The following is a 17,828-nucleotide window of genomic DNA, read 5'->3' as shown; positions in this document are numbered from 1 at the left end:
AATGGACAAAAAGTTGCAAAAAAGTTGAAAAATTAGCCGAAGCAGCAACAAATGGTTAAAAGTTGAAAATTTTCTTTTTTTTTTTTTTTTTTTCTTTTTTTTTTTTTTGCATAAGTGCAGCAGCAGCAGCAGTAGATTTAGTGAGGCACTTTGGTAAATGCTGAGATGCAACAGAACATAATGATATGACTTTAAAGTCTACACTGACACTGTGGAAATAACAGTGGAGTTAATGTTAGGAGAAAATGTCCACATTTGAAATGGGCACTAAGTGACAAAACAGTTGCAAAAATATTTTAAATTTGCAAAAAAAGTGGAAAACAAGCGTGAAAGGAAACAACAAGAATGGGTTAAAAATGGCCCAAAAAAGGGGAAAATGGGCAAGAAATGGGGAAAAATGGACATTAATTGGCAAAGCAGTGCCAACACTGGGTTAAAAGTGGCAATAAAATGGGAAAAAGTGACTAAGAGGGTGGAAAACAGCAAGAAGGGGTTAAAAGTTGCAATAAATGGTAAAAAAAAAGCAAAATAAGGCACAAATATGACAAAAGTGCCAAATAAAAGTGGCAAAAAATGGGTTAAAAGTGTCAAAAAAGTAGCAAAAATTGGCAAAAAACGTGGCGAAAAAGGATTAAAAAGAAGTGTGAATAAGTAATTCCAACATCAGAACCCTGTTATATTCACTTTTAAACTCCAAAGTGTAACTCTTAGCCAGGATGCTGCGCCAATGCTGCTGATCAAACACACATGCATTAATATCATCAATAAACCACAACTGTGGAGGGCCCTTCCTCTGTTTTTTTTTTTTTTTTTTTAAGGGGCCCAGCTAATTCTGTGGGCAGGCCTGACTCATAGTTAGGGGCTCAAAACATTCATGCTCCACAAGGTACGCTCCTATAAGAATTTGAACCCAGAACCATCTTGCTGTAAAGAAGTATAACACAACTTTAGCATGTCTGCAGAATTCTCCTGTTGAAGGTTATTTCCCTTGTATCATGGATTATCAACAGCATGGTCCACTAATCTGGATCAAAACAGAACATCTGAGCTCTGCATAGAAAAGCCCGAAACATGAATCAAACTCTGCACCAGATTGCTGAGAGGTGGCAATGCTAATCATCATGAAAACATACCATGCTGCAATGCTCACCTGTTTTAACTGATTTATTTGGAAATACATTATTATTTCTTAATAGAAAGTTTACAGCTTTTGGGTTCCAGGAATTTGCTGCATAAAGTGCAGAACTGGTTCAGCAGGCTACTGTTTTCCATGCAGCACCTCAACTTCCCTGTCAGAGTGCATGTTTCATCAGAGAGTCAACAACAATAGAAACCAGCAGTAAAGGCTGCAGTATCTCCATAAGACAAACCTTTGCCTGATATTCATTCTTTAAAAATTCTTAGTATTTTCTTCTTGGCTAAAAACCTTTCTTTCTGTGCTGCTAGTTAAGCATGTTACCATTCTAGACACAAATTTGTTCAACAATATGTCACACTCAATAACTGTTAGCCGCAATATGTACAGAAAAACTACAACTTGATGTAACTGTCATCTCTGAAACACCAAAATAAATGAAAAAGAATTAGTTAACTAGTACTGTAAAATGAATGATCATAAAAACAAAAATCTATATCACAATTTATTGTCATAAACAGCCATTATACAACCCTGCTATCTGTCTTATCATGTGTTACTTTTATCTTAAATAACTTGGTTACCTATATTTCTTTTAATTCTTTGTTCACTTTCCTTCTTTTTACAATGAAAAATATAATGGATTATCTCACCTGGCCATATAAATATTTTACTTTTAGGTTTCATGCAAAAAACACTATCCAGAGCCTCATACTCCTTTGGGGCCTTGGGTAGAACGTCCCCCAACGACCATAAATCCTGCACCTGGGTGCATGATGCTCACGAGATAGATTCATCTGTGGCTTTACCATAAGACAAAGGTAAAGCAGTTTCTTTGTTTTTATAGTTTTCCAGGTGTAATGTTAACCATCTAAACTACATTTAATCCATAAGCTGCACACAGAGTGGTTTTCTTTCAGCAAATATGTAAATGCTATTATTATAGTCTCATGTTTTTGTATTTAATAATGGTAGGTGTGCTTCTTTTCCTTAACTTGATATAAGGTAATAAATAAAGTATTAATCCCCTTTGATATTTTTTTACCCTTATATTGATTTTATAAACCAACCATGGCCAATATAATTTGGCTTTTTTGACAAAAAAAATCCAGAAAATAAACAAGGTAAAATAAAAAACTGCATAAATATTCAAGTTCTTTGGTCCTATGTGACCAAAATAGTGCTTTTTGGTCATCAGACAAGCGTTATGCACACCATCCCCGCTGTGAAGCACAGTGGTGGCAGCATCATGCTGTGGGGATGCTTCTTAGCAACTGGCCCATGTAGGCTTGTAAAGGCGGTGGGTAAGATGAATGCAGCAAAAAATAAGAAAATTCTGGAGGACAATCTTATTCAGTCTGTAAGAGATCTACGGCTTGGGAGAAGATTTATTTTTCCAGCAAGACAATAACCTGAAGCATACTGAGAAAACTACGCAGAAATGGTTTAAACACAAGAAGGGGAATGTTCTGGGGTGGCTGAGTCAAAGCCCAGACCTCAGTCCAATAGAGAGTTTGTGGCTGGGCTGTTCATGCCTGATCCCAGCCTGACAGAGCTTGAACAGTTTTGCAAAGGATAATGGAGTCAAATTGTAGTGTCCAGATGGGCAAGCCTGATTGAGGCCTATCCACACAGATGTGAAGGCAGTGAATATTTATGCAGTCACTTATTTTACATAACATATTTTTGTTTGATTGGCATTACTTTGTAAAAATCTGTTTCTTCCTCATATCGGCCTTTAGCGGGGGCCTCCAAATGATAAAACCTTTCCTGGATGGGTATGAGTTACTTCTTATTCAAAAAGCAGAAAAATTAAAAGTCAGAGACCAACAAAAGTTTTTAATTGTTGAATTTATTGCATGGCTCCATTGCAAAATCTTAATTCCAACCCTAAGGAAGGTGGTTCCCAAGCTTTAGTTTTAAGAGTCATTTTTTGGGCCTTTTCATGCCTTTATTTGATAGAGGAAGGACAGTCGGTAGACTTGGAACAGGGGAAGAGACATGCGGTAAAGGGCCACAGGCTGGATTTGAACCCGGGCCACCAGCATACATGGGTAGCGCCATCTGCACGCCCTGTTCTTGAGCATTTTTACTTGGACCCCTAAACCTTCATGGATGTCTGAAAAGCTGAGCCTCTGCAGGACCCATGTAAAGGGGACACACTGCTGTCAAATAGTACTAATGAATCACATTTATTTATTTGTCAATTTATATTTAGGGAGCTTAGAGGACATATTTACTTTAAACACTAAATAACTAAACAAAAATATAACTGACCTACACAATATAATATAAACACATGATTATATCATAGTGATAGAGAATACATATAGAGAGAGCTGACAGTGGCACAAAATTAACTTTCAGTGTGACTGACTAAATGAAAATATGTATTTATTATTATGTAAAAACACCTGTACTTTAGTGTCATGGTCCCTACAAAGACAGGCCTGTATCCTGTAGGTGTACACTCGGTCAAGGTTTTGCATCGCCGCCATTTGAATACTCAGGTGTCGTATCCACCCTCTGCCGCTTGGAGGCGCCCAGCTCATACTTTGGTTGTGCTTGAAAATGAAGTGGAGGTTGGGAAAGCAAAAGTGGGCTTGGGAAGAAATCTCTTCCCTGAACTGTTTACCCTGACGTCAGTTTGCAGAACTAGCTCTGCCCTGTCTCCCTCAGTGTCTGTGAAACTCCTCTCGCTGAGAATTGCTGGAGTAGATGTGCTCGGCTCTACCTGCTCACGCGCCCGGACCTCGCGGACTGAATGCAATGATTCCTGGTGCACATTTAAAGTGGACTAAAACAGCTACGCGATGAACACCTGCGCCTTTCTGCTCATTTTGACTGTTCAGATCTACGCCGATGGCATTGAAGGGCCAACAGGTAAGGCACATCTACATCTCAGCCTCTAGGACGTAGTTTGGAAGTTTTGACATGTGGGTGAAACTCCGCTGGACTAAAAAACAGAGCAGTTCTGGTGGAGGTAACAACTTTGTGCTGCCTTAACCTCACACGTTTCTGCGTTTACCTGTGGCTTAACCGCTGCTTTCTTCTGGGACTGTGTTAGCAATCAAAGCAGAAAATTCAAGCATGTTCTTTGAATAACTTTGTAAACTGAGGCTATAAGTTTTAATGCAAAGGTACTTGGTTATTTTGTTAGACTGGATCTGGGTGTTCAGAGGAAAGCTCCCATTTCCCAGAACAGCTCAGTGCATGGCTCTACGCTGCTTGAGCTGTTTTTGTTATTACTGTGGCGTATTTAAAGGCGCAGGTAGCCTGCAAGGGATGACGTTGTGATCCCAAACTTAGATGTTAGTTCAGCTAGACACAGAGCTCTCCCTTTAAACGTACAGACTGACATTTGTACGACCTTTAGGGGATTTTTCCCTCCCAAATCCAAGCAGTATGAGCCCATTCTGTGATGATATGCACAACCTGGAGATGCTCCATGGGGTTGAGTTGAAAAGATAAGTTCTAGGGATGCTTCTGAATATAAGCAGCTTTGTAACTGATTTATTTTTGTTATTAAATTCCCAAAGATTCTGGATTTTGTCTTTGTGCTTGCACAGTATCTCAAATGTGAGGAAAATGACAAAAATAAGTGGCCAACAAAGGTTGTCACAGTAGTTCTTCTGTTTTGCATGCAGATAGAGGACCATTGCAACAATTTGTTTTTCAGATACAAGGATCAAAATACTGCATTTTCTTCTATTACTCCCTTAAAACATAATTAGATCTACATGTTGGGAAATTTGAAAGTCTGCCTCACAGGAGAGATGCAAAGAGAGGGGGAGACTGGTAAAAATAAAGCCTTTTGCAGGAATCTGACATAGACCTTTTTATATTCATCTTTTCGAAATAAGCTTTTATTCCCTACCTACTGTTAGTCATTCATGTAATGTTTTTACAAAGCTGCATTCTGGGCTTTTTTAATGAAAGCTAAAATGTCGTGGGCCTTTTCAAGTCTCTTTGTCACACACTCCCATACACACACATGCATAATTTTAGCCCGTAGCACATAAAACCAGGGTAATAAGGGAGTAATATTGATGACATTTACACTGCAGGCTCCTTTAACACAGTATAACAATGCGGCACAGCGCACATGCATGTAAAAGAAAAGCCCCATTATGCCGGGATCAGGAGGAGACTTGACTTTTTCAGTGAAATTTTCTGCTCACATCAGTGTTCTTCTCTGGCATTTATCTTCTGCCAGGAGAAATGAGGGGAAACCGCCCTTTACGGTGAAGCATTTATATTGTGAAAGGTGCTGCAAAAAAACAACACAAAATCAACAAAACTATGCAAGCAGGTTGTGTATTGTCGAGAGTTGAATGAAGCAGATCATTAAGAGGAATGGGCTGCGACATATGAGGAATTAAATCACTCACAGGTAATTAAAAGAGCTCACTGGAACGGTGACGCTTGGCTCAGCTGTGTGAGAATGCCAGTCAACAAAAATTAACATGATTTCCTTTTTGTTTGCCGGGTTTTTAACCAGAGTATGCTATCTTTTTGCTGACTACTTACCTGCTAGTTATCGTGTCTTCTGCTCCTCTTCCAGGCTTCCTTCATGCTTCTCCACTCATGAGGAGGAGAATCTAAGGAGCATAAACACAGCCTTGACTCCTACAATCTTCTCCTTTGATTTAAACACCTTTTATTGCTGTAATTGTGTGAAGACCACACCTCAGCCTTGAATGCTTAATAATAGTTAAGGCTGTGTGCTCCTTTGGGGGATTTCTTGCCTTTTTCACCTGATCTAATCCATATTTCCCATAAGTCTTTCTTGCTTATGACGCGGCCGGTCCAGTCTGTCAGTTCAGGGGAAGTGAAATTATTAGAGGCTATGAAATATGGAGGCTCTCTGCTGCACTGCACTGACTGTAGTGGGTAGAAAAAAAGCATCCCACTTGCATCATATGTGGTCATGTACAGGGAGGTTATGAGCTCTAAAGTTCAGCTTCTGTGTGCAGTTCTGTGGGTTTTTTCTTCCAATATGACACTTTAACTTTCTGTTGTCTCTTATGGGAATTGAATGGATGTTCACTTACCATCTGTCTCCTCTATTAGCAGCAAATGTTGTCAACTGAGTGGTGTAATTATCCCCCTTCTCATGACTCATTTCCCAGTTTGATCTAAAGTTTAGGCAGAGTATCCTTTTTTTTTTGCTAATCTCAGTGAATAAGATAACACTTGAAGCCAGATGAAAAGATTGGCGCTGTCTAGACTGACTTAAAGTGTGGCAGGAAATGTATAATTCTTTAGGGTTTCATGTTTCTGTAGCACATACATCAGCAGGAGTGCTGGGGAGCAATATATGGCCACAAACAGCATGCTGACATATATATGACAGTAGACCTGCAAAGATAGGTGTTCATCAAATCAACAATTTGTAATTATTCATTAAGCGTTTACTACTTAAAGCTCCTGTGAGGAGCTTCTGGTTTGTGTGGGTTTTGGTGCCCCCTGTGGACAAAGCAGTCTTTGTCCTGTACATGTGTATAATGCTGCTTTAATACCAAAAGTTTTAACTATGATTTAATTCTGTGACAGGAGAAATATAAGTACTAGTACCTGTCAAGTTATTTCTTGTTGTAAAACATCACAAATTATTACGTCCAAGAACTTGGCAGCTAAAGTGAAGCTCATTGGCGTTTTTTTTCTCTGGTGCCCTGTCACCCCTGATGATAGGTCCAGAGGCTACCAGTGGTTTTCAAACCTTTGAGACATCAACTGTAGGACCAGGGCCTTATGGAAACCCTGCTTCCTGCCTGGACGGTACCATAGGCCGTGCTAACTCCCCACATCCACCCTTTACTGTGCCCTAAAGGTGTGGACTTTGTTTTTCTTTCAACAGATTATTTTCCCATGCTCCTGATAATATGCGAGGATATCCAGTGCATGGCCTGGCTTGTGTCAGTCCACCGTTCCGCTCAATGGTGCCCTCAGGTGGGCTTATTCTCCATTACAGGCCTTAATTCAGCCCCCATTTTGGCTCAAACATGCCTAAATGTTCTACATTGTAGGTGGAATAGGTTCAAATCAGGGCTCTTGCTCCTTACCCGTGCCACGTCAATAAATCTGTAAACACCAGAAATTGCAAGAATGTGATTGTGAATCGTTGCCAATGTTTTTGTGGAGTCTAGATAGTGTTTAGGAATCCGATTGCAATTACTTAAATTCATTTCTTGTTAGCACTTCTCTTATGAAGATGTTCTTTTAGTTTATATGCTTTTGATGATCTAGATAACAGAGATCATTTTTAAGGTACTAATTGGGTGCTTTAACTAAACACAAGGCATTTGGCCTCTTAGGGTTTAAATGAAGAATAAAACGTATGACCGTTAAGAAAATTAATGTTATCATGGTTTATCTTAGCTCTGCTGGGTTGTGTTTCTCTGTCTCTTTGCTTTTAGCATTTGAATGGAAAATATGTACCTACCTATCTTGTTACAAATGTGTCTATGTTATAAATGATAAGTAAGCTTTTGAGGCATTGGCATTAGGAGAGCATGCTGGCTTGAAGCATAGCTTGTTGATAAATGCTTGAATGGGAGCTTCCTGATGTTTGTTTCTTTTTGGTGTGTCCCCAGCCCCAGCCAGAGTTAAACAAGACACATAACTAAGACGTATAAGTAGAGAAAATATTAATGGATAAAAACACTGAGAAACATTGTGTATGCAACAGTCAGACTGGCTATGCAAGTTTGAAATGATGGGTTTTTAGACGGAATTTGAAAATGGAGAGAGATTCTTTTATTTTCTTAGGTAAAGTAAACTGAATATATTTGAATTATGGAATTCTTTTCAGATGAGAAAATGCCTTTGAATGCTCTGTTTAAAAGAGTTCAAAATTATTCAGTACAAGAGCCAAAGACTCTTTAAAAGACACTTTAAATGCCATTTTTATTGAATTATTGTTACATTATTCATCTCACAGCCTCTTTTTGTAGCTGTGTTATTGTGCCTTAAGACTCCATTAGATGTGCTTAATATAATAGGTTTCTCTCTGAAAGAAGAGGCTGAGACAGTGTTTCATTATAAGGGAAGAAGATTGTAACCTTTATGTTGGAAATGTCTCGCACCACAACATCCCAGAGTTGCAGAAAGAGCCACAAAGTGGAAGTGTTCCCTGCAGGAGTTAGGCCACCATCTGGGGAAAGAGGGTGAGGGGCGGGAGGGATTGGGCCTCAAATCAGACTCCTGAAAAAGACTGGTTGATTTCCATCTTTGTGGGATCACGGGCAGTAATTCAGACAGCAGATGGAAAATTGCATCAAAGAGAGAGAAGGGAAGGAAAGGGGGAGAGTTTTTTACTTGTACAAAAGAATACAGAATGGCAGATCAATATATTCACATAGATGGTCAGGACTTTAAGTTTTTGTTTTTGCGGAAAGGCATAGCAGGACTCATCCTTGCTCTGCATTCTGCCTCTAGCACTGGCATGAGTTATTGAGCACTGTGTCTATAAGAGAATTACATTTTTTGTCTGTGATCTGTTGTATTTTATGGCTACGAGGAGAAAAGACCTCAAGTAGATGGACCTGATCATGTGACAAGACTTGAAGATGAAACCTATCCATCTTCTTGTGCTGCAAAGTGCAGCGTGTCTAATCAGTGGCTTCCACTATCTCAAACCAGTCTCATTTCCTATTTTCATATAATGCATCTCACCTTACTCTATGCTGCTAAGTTTGCAGACACTTCTCAGTTCTAGACTGCAGCTCATGTGCATCGTGCTTAATTAATCCTGCTGAGTATTTTGTGGCTGTTTTTATTATCACATGTTATTACTCTGTTTTTAAATCAGTCCCCTCTTTTTTCTTTCCTTTGTCTTTGTGAAAGGCATTGTGAGGTTCAGTGTACTCAGGCGAAAGATTGTTTGCTCTTCTTAAAGGTCACAAACCAGTTGGCAGTCATGTTTCTGAGGCAGGAAGAGAAAGAGCAGGTCATGGCCTTTCAGAAGAGGGCAGTGCCCAAAAGCCGGGTTGTTCTGCTGTGTGTGTCCTCTGCCATGTAAGCCTGGCCTTCCTGTGTGTGACCTGTGCTCCCTTATATCAAATACTGCTGGTAAACAAAGAGCTCTCGGAAAAAGGGGGATGTTTAGAAATATATATAGGAAGATCACACTCCTTGCAGTGGTCACTACAGAATCTGTTAGTAGCAAAGGCAAAAATTCACAGCAACACCCAGCGACAACAAGAAAGTAGCTAAATGTTCAGATCTTTGTCTGAAGTCAAAATACCTTTGAAATGTTTAATCTTCTGAAAAACAGTCAGTGTTGACTTAGTTCAATGTGAAATCTAGTTACTCAGTCATGAGTAGAAGACCTGGACACACTATACTGTTCATGACTGAGTGATTTAAAATGTCACAGAACAAATGCCATAATGTAATGCTGGCAGAGATTATATTATTCAAATGTCTCACCCTCATAGTAAAGGCTACCGTAGGAGCTTTCAGTTATTAACCATTAAGTACTTGTCATTATCTGTTCCACTTACAACTCTCTGGCTTTCTTTTTTCCTCACCATCTCTCCTCCTCTTTCCTTTTTTAACTTCCAAGAGTGAGCATTCCTCTCCATTCTTCTTGAAAATATTTTATTGGCCTATAGGTTTTCATAGGAATAATGTATGTGACATTAATAGTACACATAAGGTTATTTCCACCTAGCCATCTGGTTCAGTTTATCAGCATTGCTGTTATCAAAAGTTAGAAAGGGTTTCCAAATATCGGACCTGTACCGTCTCACTATTTTGGCATCCTTCTGTAGGATGCAAGCTTACCTACCCATCCCAAGAGTGGATCTGCACACACAGTAGGGGTTTGCTCTAATGTCACTTTCAGTGCACGACATGACTGCTCAACCGGGCTGCAAAACAAACATGGCTGCCTGCTCTATGAGGAGTGGGATGAAAGTGTGAAAAAAAAACAAAAAACAGTCTAATATCTGCTTAAATAAGGGATATCTTGACTCAACAGAGATCCATACTGTTATCTGGACCGTTGATATTGATATGTGGTCACGTATTGGGTTTCAAACAGGACCACTTGATGGAGAAGCAGCTTAAGAGTGAGTGCTGTCAGATGGGGCCCCCTTAGGGAGGTTTTCTACTGTCGCTGCAAAATTTTCACATTTTTAGTTACTTCAGAGATTTCAAATTTGTCAGCCCTTTAGTGGCCCCTCTTCCAAATCATTCATTCAATCATTCATTCATTCATTCATTCATTCATTCATCAAGCCATTCATTCATTAATTTATCCATTGACATAGCATTTTTGTTGCAGCTAAATACTGCCATCTCTTGCAATACTAATGACAAAGGTCCAGACTTCATCTAAATGTTGCCTTTTCCTGTTTTTGCGTTTTCTCTGTTGCTGTTTACCATCTGCATCATCTGTAACAGCTGTGAATTATGTAAGGAGTATGATAAGGAACGTAACAAAATTAAGAGAAATCTTGGCTGCAGTGAGCTGCATATAATGATTTAAGCAGCGCTTTTCTAGCCATCTCTTTTTTAGTAGTAGTTTTGAGTATGCTGTTTTTATTTATTCATGCTTTGCTAAAAGTTAGTTAAAGATATGTTTGGTCAAGTTTATATTTAAGATTAGATGTTGCACAATCAGTTTTTTCTCAGTTTAGCCTGTATCAGACATTCCCAACACTGCTGTTATACTGGCAATAGTGACAGAAGATTTTTTTTTTTGGGCATTTTTTTTAACTAGTATGGTATTTTAGACTATGATCCTATGGATTAAAGAAATAGCAACATGGTAGACAAATTCATCTTTTCTTTTTTGTTGCTAGCATTGCAGAAGGTATCTCGAAATTAAAGTACACTGATAAAATAAATGTTCAGATCAATGATTTGACTTTGCATCAGTTTGATAGAATCTTTATCAACTTATTTATGGATCCATCCTCATCCACTTAACCTTATACCCCTAATCAGAAATAAACGTATTACCTTAACACACCTTTGAAAATGTGAATCTGTTAATAACTAACAGTGTCCCTTAAAGACCATTAACGGACTAAAACTAGATTTTTTTTGCATTTTGGTTGCAGTTGGTCTGTAGTGTTTTTGCTGTAAGTTAGTTATTAGTAGAAGTTATGATTGTGGAGGGCATGTCAATAGGACTAGAAAAAAAGTTGGTTACTGTAGTGGTCAATTCGGTTATTTCTAGAACCTGACAGTAAACTTTTACTGTCACAGTTCATGCCTTGTTTGGCTGCTATGTTCATGTCTTTCTATCTCTACTTTACTTTACACTCTCTACATCATACACTGCTCTCTGTCTGCCTCATAGACTGTATTATAAAGGATGTGCATCTTATACACAGGTGTGTATTGGCTTGATGAAATAATTCGAGCTACAAAATTGATTAAGTGAAATGTGCATTGTATTATAAATCAAGCTTGAGGAGTTACTCCAGAGGTTGACTTCTTACTCTCGCTTTTTTAAATATTTAGACTTCCTCCCCTAGCTGAACACTCTGTCATTTTACCTGCTGTAACCTGTGTTGTGTAGGGAGCAAGGGGTTTAAAGCACCCTTCTTGAATGTGAAGACCACCTGTACTGTGTACACCCTGAGCTGGCAGCATTGTACCAAACATGGAGGGTTACACGTGAAGTGAATAAATGACATTTAGCTGGTCTTAAAAATGCACCAGGAAAATAAAGAATTAAAGATTGGTTATGAGATTGGTGCCTCATAAGTGTGTCTTGAGTCCGAGCCGCAAACTCGATTTCCAATCTCTGGCATGCTGTAACCCCTTTAGTTCTTGCCACGTTGCACTAATTTTTGTGTTTATGCAAGTGCAAATGATCATCTTTCCTCTGCTGTGTCTTTGCCTGTGATAGCTGAAGTAAAGCACACTCAGAAAAGGTCCCACAGTGCAGAGTGACTCAGCTCTGACACTGATGCTAGCCTGGACTGGAGAGAGAGACACTCTGAGCTCTTCAGGGTTACCCTGAGACCTTCCAGCACCAGGAACAGATGCCAAGACTGAAAGATTTACAGTCATCAGCCTGCCCTGGCCTTCCTCTTTCTCTACCCTCTGCTGCAGCGGCAGAATGAGTGCAGGCTTCACAGCTCCTTCAGCCAGGTGTTATTAATGTGGTATTGATCTTTCAGACTCTGGCAAGTCCATTTTGATCAAAGTGGCATCCCTGCTTGCTGCCTGCAAGTTTGATGTGGAGTGGGAATCAGCTACCAGCCAGGCGGGACTTGCATGACGTAATGGCATACAATAAGCTGGTTTTCAGCAAGGAGCGTTGGCAGCTTTGTGTGGAAGAAAAAGTAGAAAAATCTTCTCAAACATGAAAGAGTGCCTCATTTCCATATGAAGGCTGTATATATATTACAACTAAGCTCCAAAATATCCTGTTGATGTGCTGGTCGAAAATGACAGGGCTATTATGCTCATTATCACTTAAAAGCATATGTTTTACTTGAATAATGGACTCCAAAATGTATCATTCAGCACAGATGGGCTGGTGTTTAAAGCCGGGATGTGAAGGAGTATGAGACTGGAGCTGGAGCACACTCACACAGATGTGTAATTATCCAACAAAGAAATAAGCAGCGCTGCGAGTTGCAGACGTTTCACTCCGTGTTCTTTCTTCCCCGAGGTAGCAAGCTCCAGACTGCACAAAGTGGGTCTACAAGAGTGATGCTGTGAGTGCTTCTCCACCCAGAGGAAAGAAAAGCCTCCTGAGCTGGATATATTTAGCCCACTGGCCGTGTTTCTCTACCTTTTTCCTGTGTCAACAAAGTTCCAGCCAGTTTCACCAGCCCCTCTCATGAAGTGTTGTAACAAATGCTGAGGTCACCCAAGTCAGGGTTCAGGATTAGGCCAGGATTGCAGTTTTGATACCCGACCTGTTGTTAGAGCTGCCTGTAGTGCTCTTCCAGTGAAATCTGAACCGCTGACACTTCTCTAAAAGTCCAAACAGTCTTCTTCAGGGCATTTTTCTTCCCTGGTGGTGTAACAGATGCAGGCTTCGCTTGTCTTTGTGCCGTGATGCCTGCACTCTCAGGGGAAGTGGTATTTCTGGTTTGACCAGCGGTCCCTCTGGGCAGAAAAGTCCACAGAGACCCAGCCGTGAACCCACACACTTATCGTGCTGATGTACCTCACGCTTATTAGACTGACACTCTTTCACATAAACTTTATTGGGACAGTGGAAATTGAAGCGCATTAAAGTGTAACAGTGCATGGATAATGTGTGGTGGGCTGATTTAAAAGAGCATAGGGTTTGAGGGTTTGGGGCCTTCACAGCATGAAATCCAACTAAAACTAAGCTCTTTTAGGAGACATCCACTCACTTAAATAGCTCCTAGGTTGCATGCCTCATCCCAGTTTATTGTTGTTGATATGAAGACATTTTGTCTTGCTTCCTGTCGCGTGGCACCTCGCTAACACAGAGCTGTGACAGCTGCCGTTGATGGTGTGTTATGGGTAGGTCATAGCAGCTGTGGTTGCACCAGTGCCAGCTGGCCATAAATCAGTCAGTGGAGCGTTTTCTAGACCTGTTGAGCCCACATTTACAGGTATAAAGAAAGACTTGGCATACAAATTTTGACTAAAATCACTTTTTTTATTAGCATGGGTTTTCAGAGAGTTCATGAAATCTTCAGTTGAAAGTGAGAACATCAGAGTCAGCCAAACTGAATTTGCAGTGATGTGGATGTTGCAGGCAGTTTCATCACAATTCTATGCTGGGAAAAATCCCTTGTAAAAAATAGTTAGAATTTTCTGCTTCTATGTATGGAATCCTTATTTCACACTTGAGTGCTGCAGCATCATCTCTATCTTTTTTGATATAACTAGAAACTGTAGATAGAGCTCAGGAGAAAAATTAAAGTCCCCTGAAAAATCTGCTTTTCCCTGGTTCTTTTACATTTTTTAGAGACCACCTTAAGGTAGTCCACCAAATATTGATTTTTGAAATCTAAGGCTGGAGACTGCATACCTATTTTATTTTGAGTCATGAGCGTAATTGTAAACACAACCTCAATTCCACAAAAGTTGGAACACCTTTCCATTTTGCCCGTTCAGTCTGTTTTAAATTAGCTTTGGCCCAGAGAAGAAAGCGTTTCTGGTTCTGCATGATACAGCTTTAACTTGCATTTGTGGATGGCACATTGAATCGTGTCAAAGACAATGATTTCTGAAAGTGTTCCTGGGCCAATGCAGTCATTTCCAGTACAGAATCTTGTCTGTTGTTAATGCAGTGCTGCCCGAGGTCGCGAAGATCATGAGCATCAAATATTTACTTGCAGTCTTGTCTTTGTGCACAGAGATTACTCAGAATGCTCTTGAATTTTTTGCAGATTTTATGTACTGTAGATTCTAGGACATTCAAAGTCTTTGCAGTTTCACATTGGGGAACATTTTCCTGAAACTGTTCCATAACTTTTAGATGGAGTCTTTTGGAAACTTGTGAATGTCTGCCAGTCTTTACTCCTGAGAGACTTTGCCTCTCTAAAATACTCTTTTTATACCCAGACCTGTTGCTGACCTAATTAGTTGCAAAATGCTCCTCCAGCTGTTTTACAGTAGTAGCACTTATTTTGCAAGCCTTCTGTTGCCCCATCCCAACTTTTTCTAGATGTATCGCTGCCACCAATTCAACATTAACTAATATTTTCATGAAATTGTAAAATACCTTGGTTTAAACATCTAATATGTCATTTATGTTATACTGTGAAAAAAAAATTTGGGTGCTTGCATTCTGTTTTCATTTTTCATTTTACTCAGTGCCCCAACTTTTTTGGGATTGGGATTGTATATTCTTCCCTATGCGTATTACTGGAGTATACAGTTGCAAGAAAAAGTATGTGAACCCTTTAGGATTTCTTAGATTTCTGCATGAATTGGTCATAAAATGTGTTCTGATCTTCATCTAGGTCACAACAATAGACAAACACAGTCTGCTTAAACTAATACCGCACAAAAAATGATATGTTGATCATGATCATGAAAATGATCATGTTTTTATTGAACAAAACATGTAAACATTCACAGTGCAGGGTGTAAAAAGTATGTGAACCCCAAGGCTAATAACTGGTTGACCCTCCTTTGGCAGCAATAACCTCAACCAAACGTTTCCTGTAGTTGCAGATTAGACCTTTACAAAACTGTTTCAGTTCAGCAATTTTCTTGGGATGTCTAGTGTGGATCACTCTCTTGAGGTCATGCCACAGCATCTCAATCAGGTTTAGGTCAGGACTCTGACTGGGCCACTCCAGAAGGCATATTTTCTTCTGTTGAAGCCATTCTGTTGTTGATTTACTTCTGTGCTTTGGGTCATTGTCCTGTTGCATCACCCATCCTCTGTTGAGCTTCAGTTGGTGGACAGATGGTCTTAAGTTTTCCTGCAAAATGTCTTGATAAACTTGGAATTAATTTTTCTGTCAATGACAGCAATCCGTCCAGGCCCTGAGGCAACAAAGCAGCCCCAAACCATGATGGCCCCTCCACCATATTTGACAGTTGGGATGAGGTTTTGATGTTGGTGTGCTGTGCCTTTTTTTCTCCACACATAATGGTGTGTGTTCCTTCCAGACAACTCAGTTTTGGTTTCATCTGTCCACAGAATATTTTGCCAGTAGTGCTGTGGAACATCCAGGTGCTCTTTTGCAAACTTCAAACGTGCAGCAATGTTTTTTTTGGACAGCAGTGTCTTCCTCCATGGTGTCCTCCCATGAACTCCATTCTTTTTTAATGTTTTACTTATTGTAGATTTGTCAACACAAATGTTAGAATGTGCCAGAGATTTCTGTAAGTCTTTAGCTGACACTCTAGGATTCTTCTTCACCTCATTGAGCATTCTGCACTTTGCTCTTGCAGTCATCTTTACAGGACGACCACGCCTAGGGAGAGTAGCAACAGTGCTGAACTTTCTCCATTTGTAGACAGTCTGTCTCACTGTGGACACATGAACATCAAGGCTGTTAGAGATACTTTTGTAACCCTTTCCAGCTTCATGCAAGTCAACAATTCTTGATCATAGGTCTTCTGAGAGCTCTTTTGTGCCAGGCATGGATCACATCAGGCAATGCTTCTTGAGAACAGCAAATTCAAAACTGGTGTGTGTTTTTCATAGGGCAGGGCAGCTTTAACCAACACATTCAATCTCATCACATTGACTGGACTCCAGGTTGTCTGACTCCTGGCTCCAATTAGCTCTTGGAGAAGTCATTAGCCTAGGGGTTCACATACTTTGTCCACCCTGCACTGTGAATATTGGTCATTTTTTGACCAGTTTATGCAAAAATCCAAGAAATCCCAAAGGGTTCATGTAGGCCTGAGTGATATGGCCTAAAATTCATATCACGGTATTTTTCTTGCCTTTGACAATATGGTATTATATCACGATATTTTAAAATTAAAAAGAGATAATGCTTTTTAATCCAAATTCAAGTGTTATTAACCCCCCTTTTCCCTTAAAACAAGCCTTTGATGGCATACTGAATTTATCTCTTAGTATAGAAACACAGAAAACATGTTGTATTTTTTTAAGTCTCTCTAGGTTTACTTCTGTCTAACTGCACTCCAAGTTTCACATTTCATCTCTATCCTGATGAGGTGTGTTAAGCTGCTAATGACTTGAAGACATTTCCTAGTGAAGGCCTTCACAATAAAAGTGTTTCAGAAAAATAACATCCGCGGACTTTTATTTTGAAGAGCTTGACGGAAGTATTGTGTTCAGCATTGAGTTAGCTTAGCTATGGCTGCCGTTCAGAGAATACGGCTAGTTTACAGCAGTTTTTCTGACCTCGCAGCCTGGATCTTTGACTCACTGTGGACTTAGAAAATGAAGTCATAAGTTAAAATAGACTTTTAAATGGTTGTTTGAGGGAGCGCTACAGCGCTGGCCTCTGTGACCAGCCAAAGCAGCACTTAGCAGCACACAAGCTAAGTGCCTACACTAGCCCCATGCAGGCTGACAGAGACAATGGTACAGCCATCAGACTTTGAGAGGAAAAAACACACGTTTTTGCCTGCTAACTCACACTGAGGCAGATATGATGACGTCATTAACAAGCGTTATTGCGATTGGTCAGTAGGGTCCAAATCTCTACCGTAGCCCAAATTTATATCATTTATACCATCTACCACATATACCGCACACCCCTAGGTTCACGTACTTTTTCTTGCAACTGTACCTCCAGAGGGCTAAGCCCATATACAACCAACTGATATGTTGGATTTAAATTACAAACATCCTCTGTGCATAGACATGACGCTCCTAGTGTTATGGTTTAATTAGTGATAGTACTAACTGGTGACTTTTGGCCAACAGTGTATGTAGATGCTGTCATTACAGCAGTTGATAAAAACAGAAAGAGCCTTTGCGAATGTCTATTTGGTAGGTTTTTCATTTTAATGGCAAAATGTTCTCATCAGATATTGATGAATGCAGCTGCAGACATACTCACCTGAAAGTCTCCAGTTTGCATGATCACTTGTTGAGCTGTGACACCAATCTTAATCTTATTTAGAAGCATTATTTTGTAGTGGTCTTGTTAGTTTTTCATGAGTTTCATGTTCGTAATATTGGTTGGTACTCTGGTGTGACATCAGCTCACTCACATTTGACCGCCAGCTGATTTCAAGTCAAGAGAACTCAATCTTGATGCTTTGCCCCCGTTTTAGCTGTTGAATGTGAGACACA

General features: G+C 39.8%; 1 protein-coding gene across 2 annotated transcripts in view; it reads left to right on the top strand.

The window, feature by feature from the left end:
- The first annotated feature begins 3,772 nt into the window (after nucleotides 1–3,772).
- ptprub (protein tyrosine phosphatase receptor type Ub) overlaps nucleotides 3,773–17,828 on the top strand; it is a 292,943-nt gene continuing 278,887 nt past the window's right edge. For both annotated transcript variants that reach the window (XM_041793097.1, XM_041793096.1), the window contains exon 1: nucleotides 3,773–4,018. In XM_041793097.1, the coding sequence (XP_041649031.1) occupies nucleotides 3,949–4,018 (70 nt within the window). In that variant the 5' untranslated portion in view covers nucleotides 3,773–3,948. The remainder of the gene's footprint in view (nucleotides 4,019–17,828) is intronic.

This window comes from Cheilinus undulatus, linkage group 8 (genome assembly GCF_018320785.1).
Source record: "Cheilinus undulatus linkage group 8, ASM1832078v1, whole genome shotgun sequence".
Taxonomy (NCBI): Eukaryota; Metazoa; Chordata; class Actinopteri; order Labriformes; family Labridae; genus Cheilinus; species Cheilinus undulatus.
Note: the sequence above shows the minus strand (reverse complement) of the source record. Positions and strands in the feature narration are given on the sequence as shown.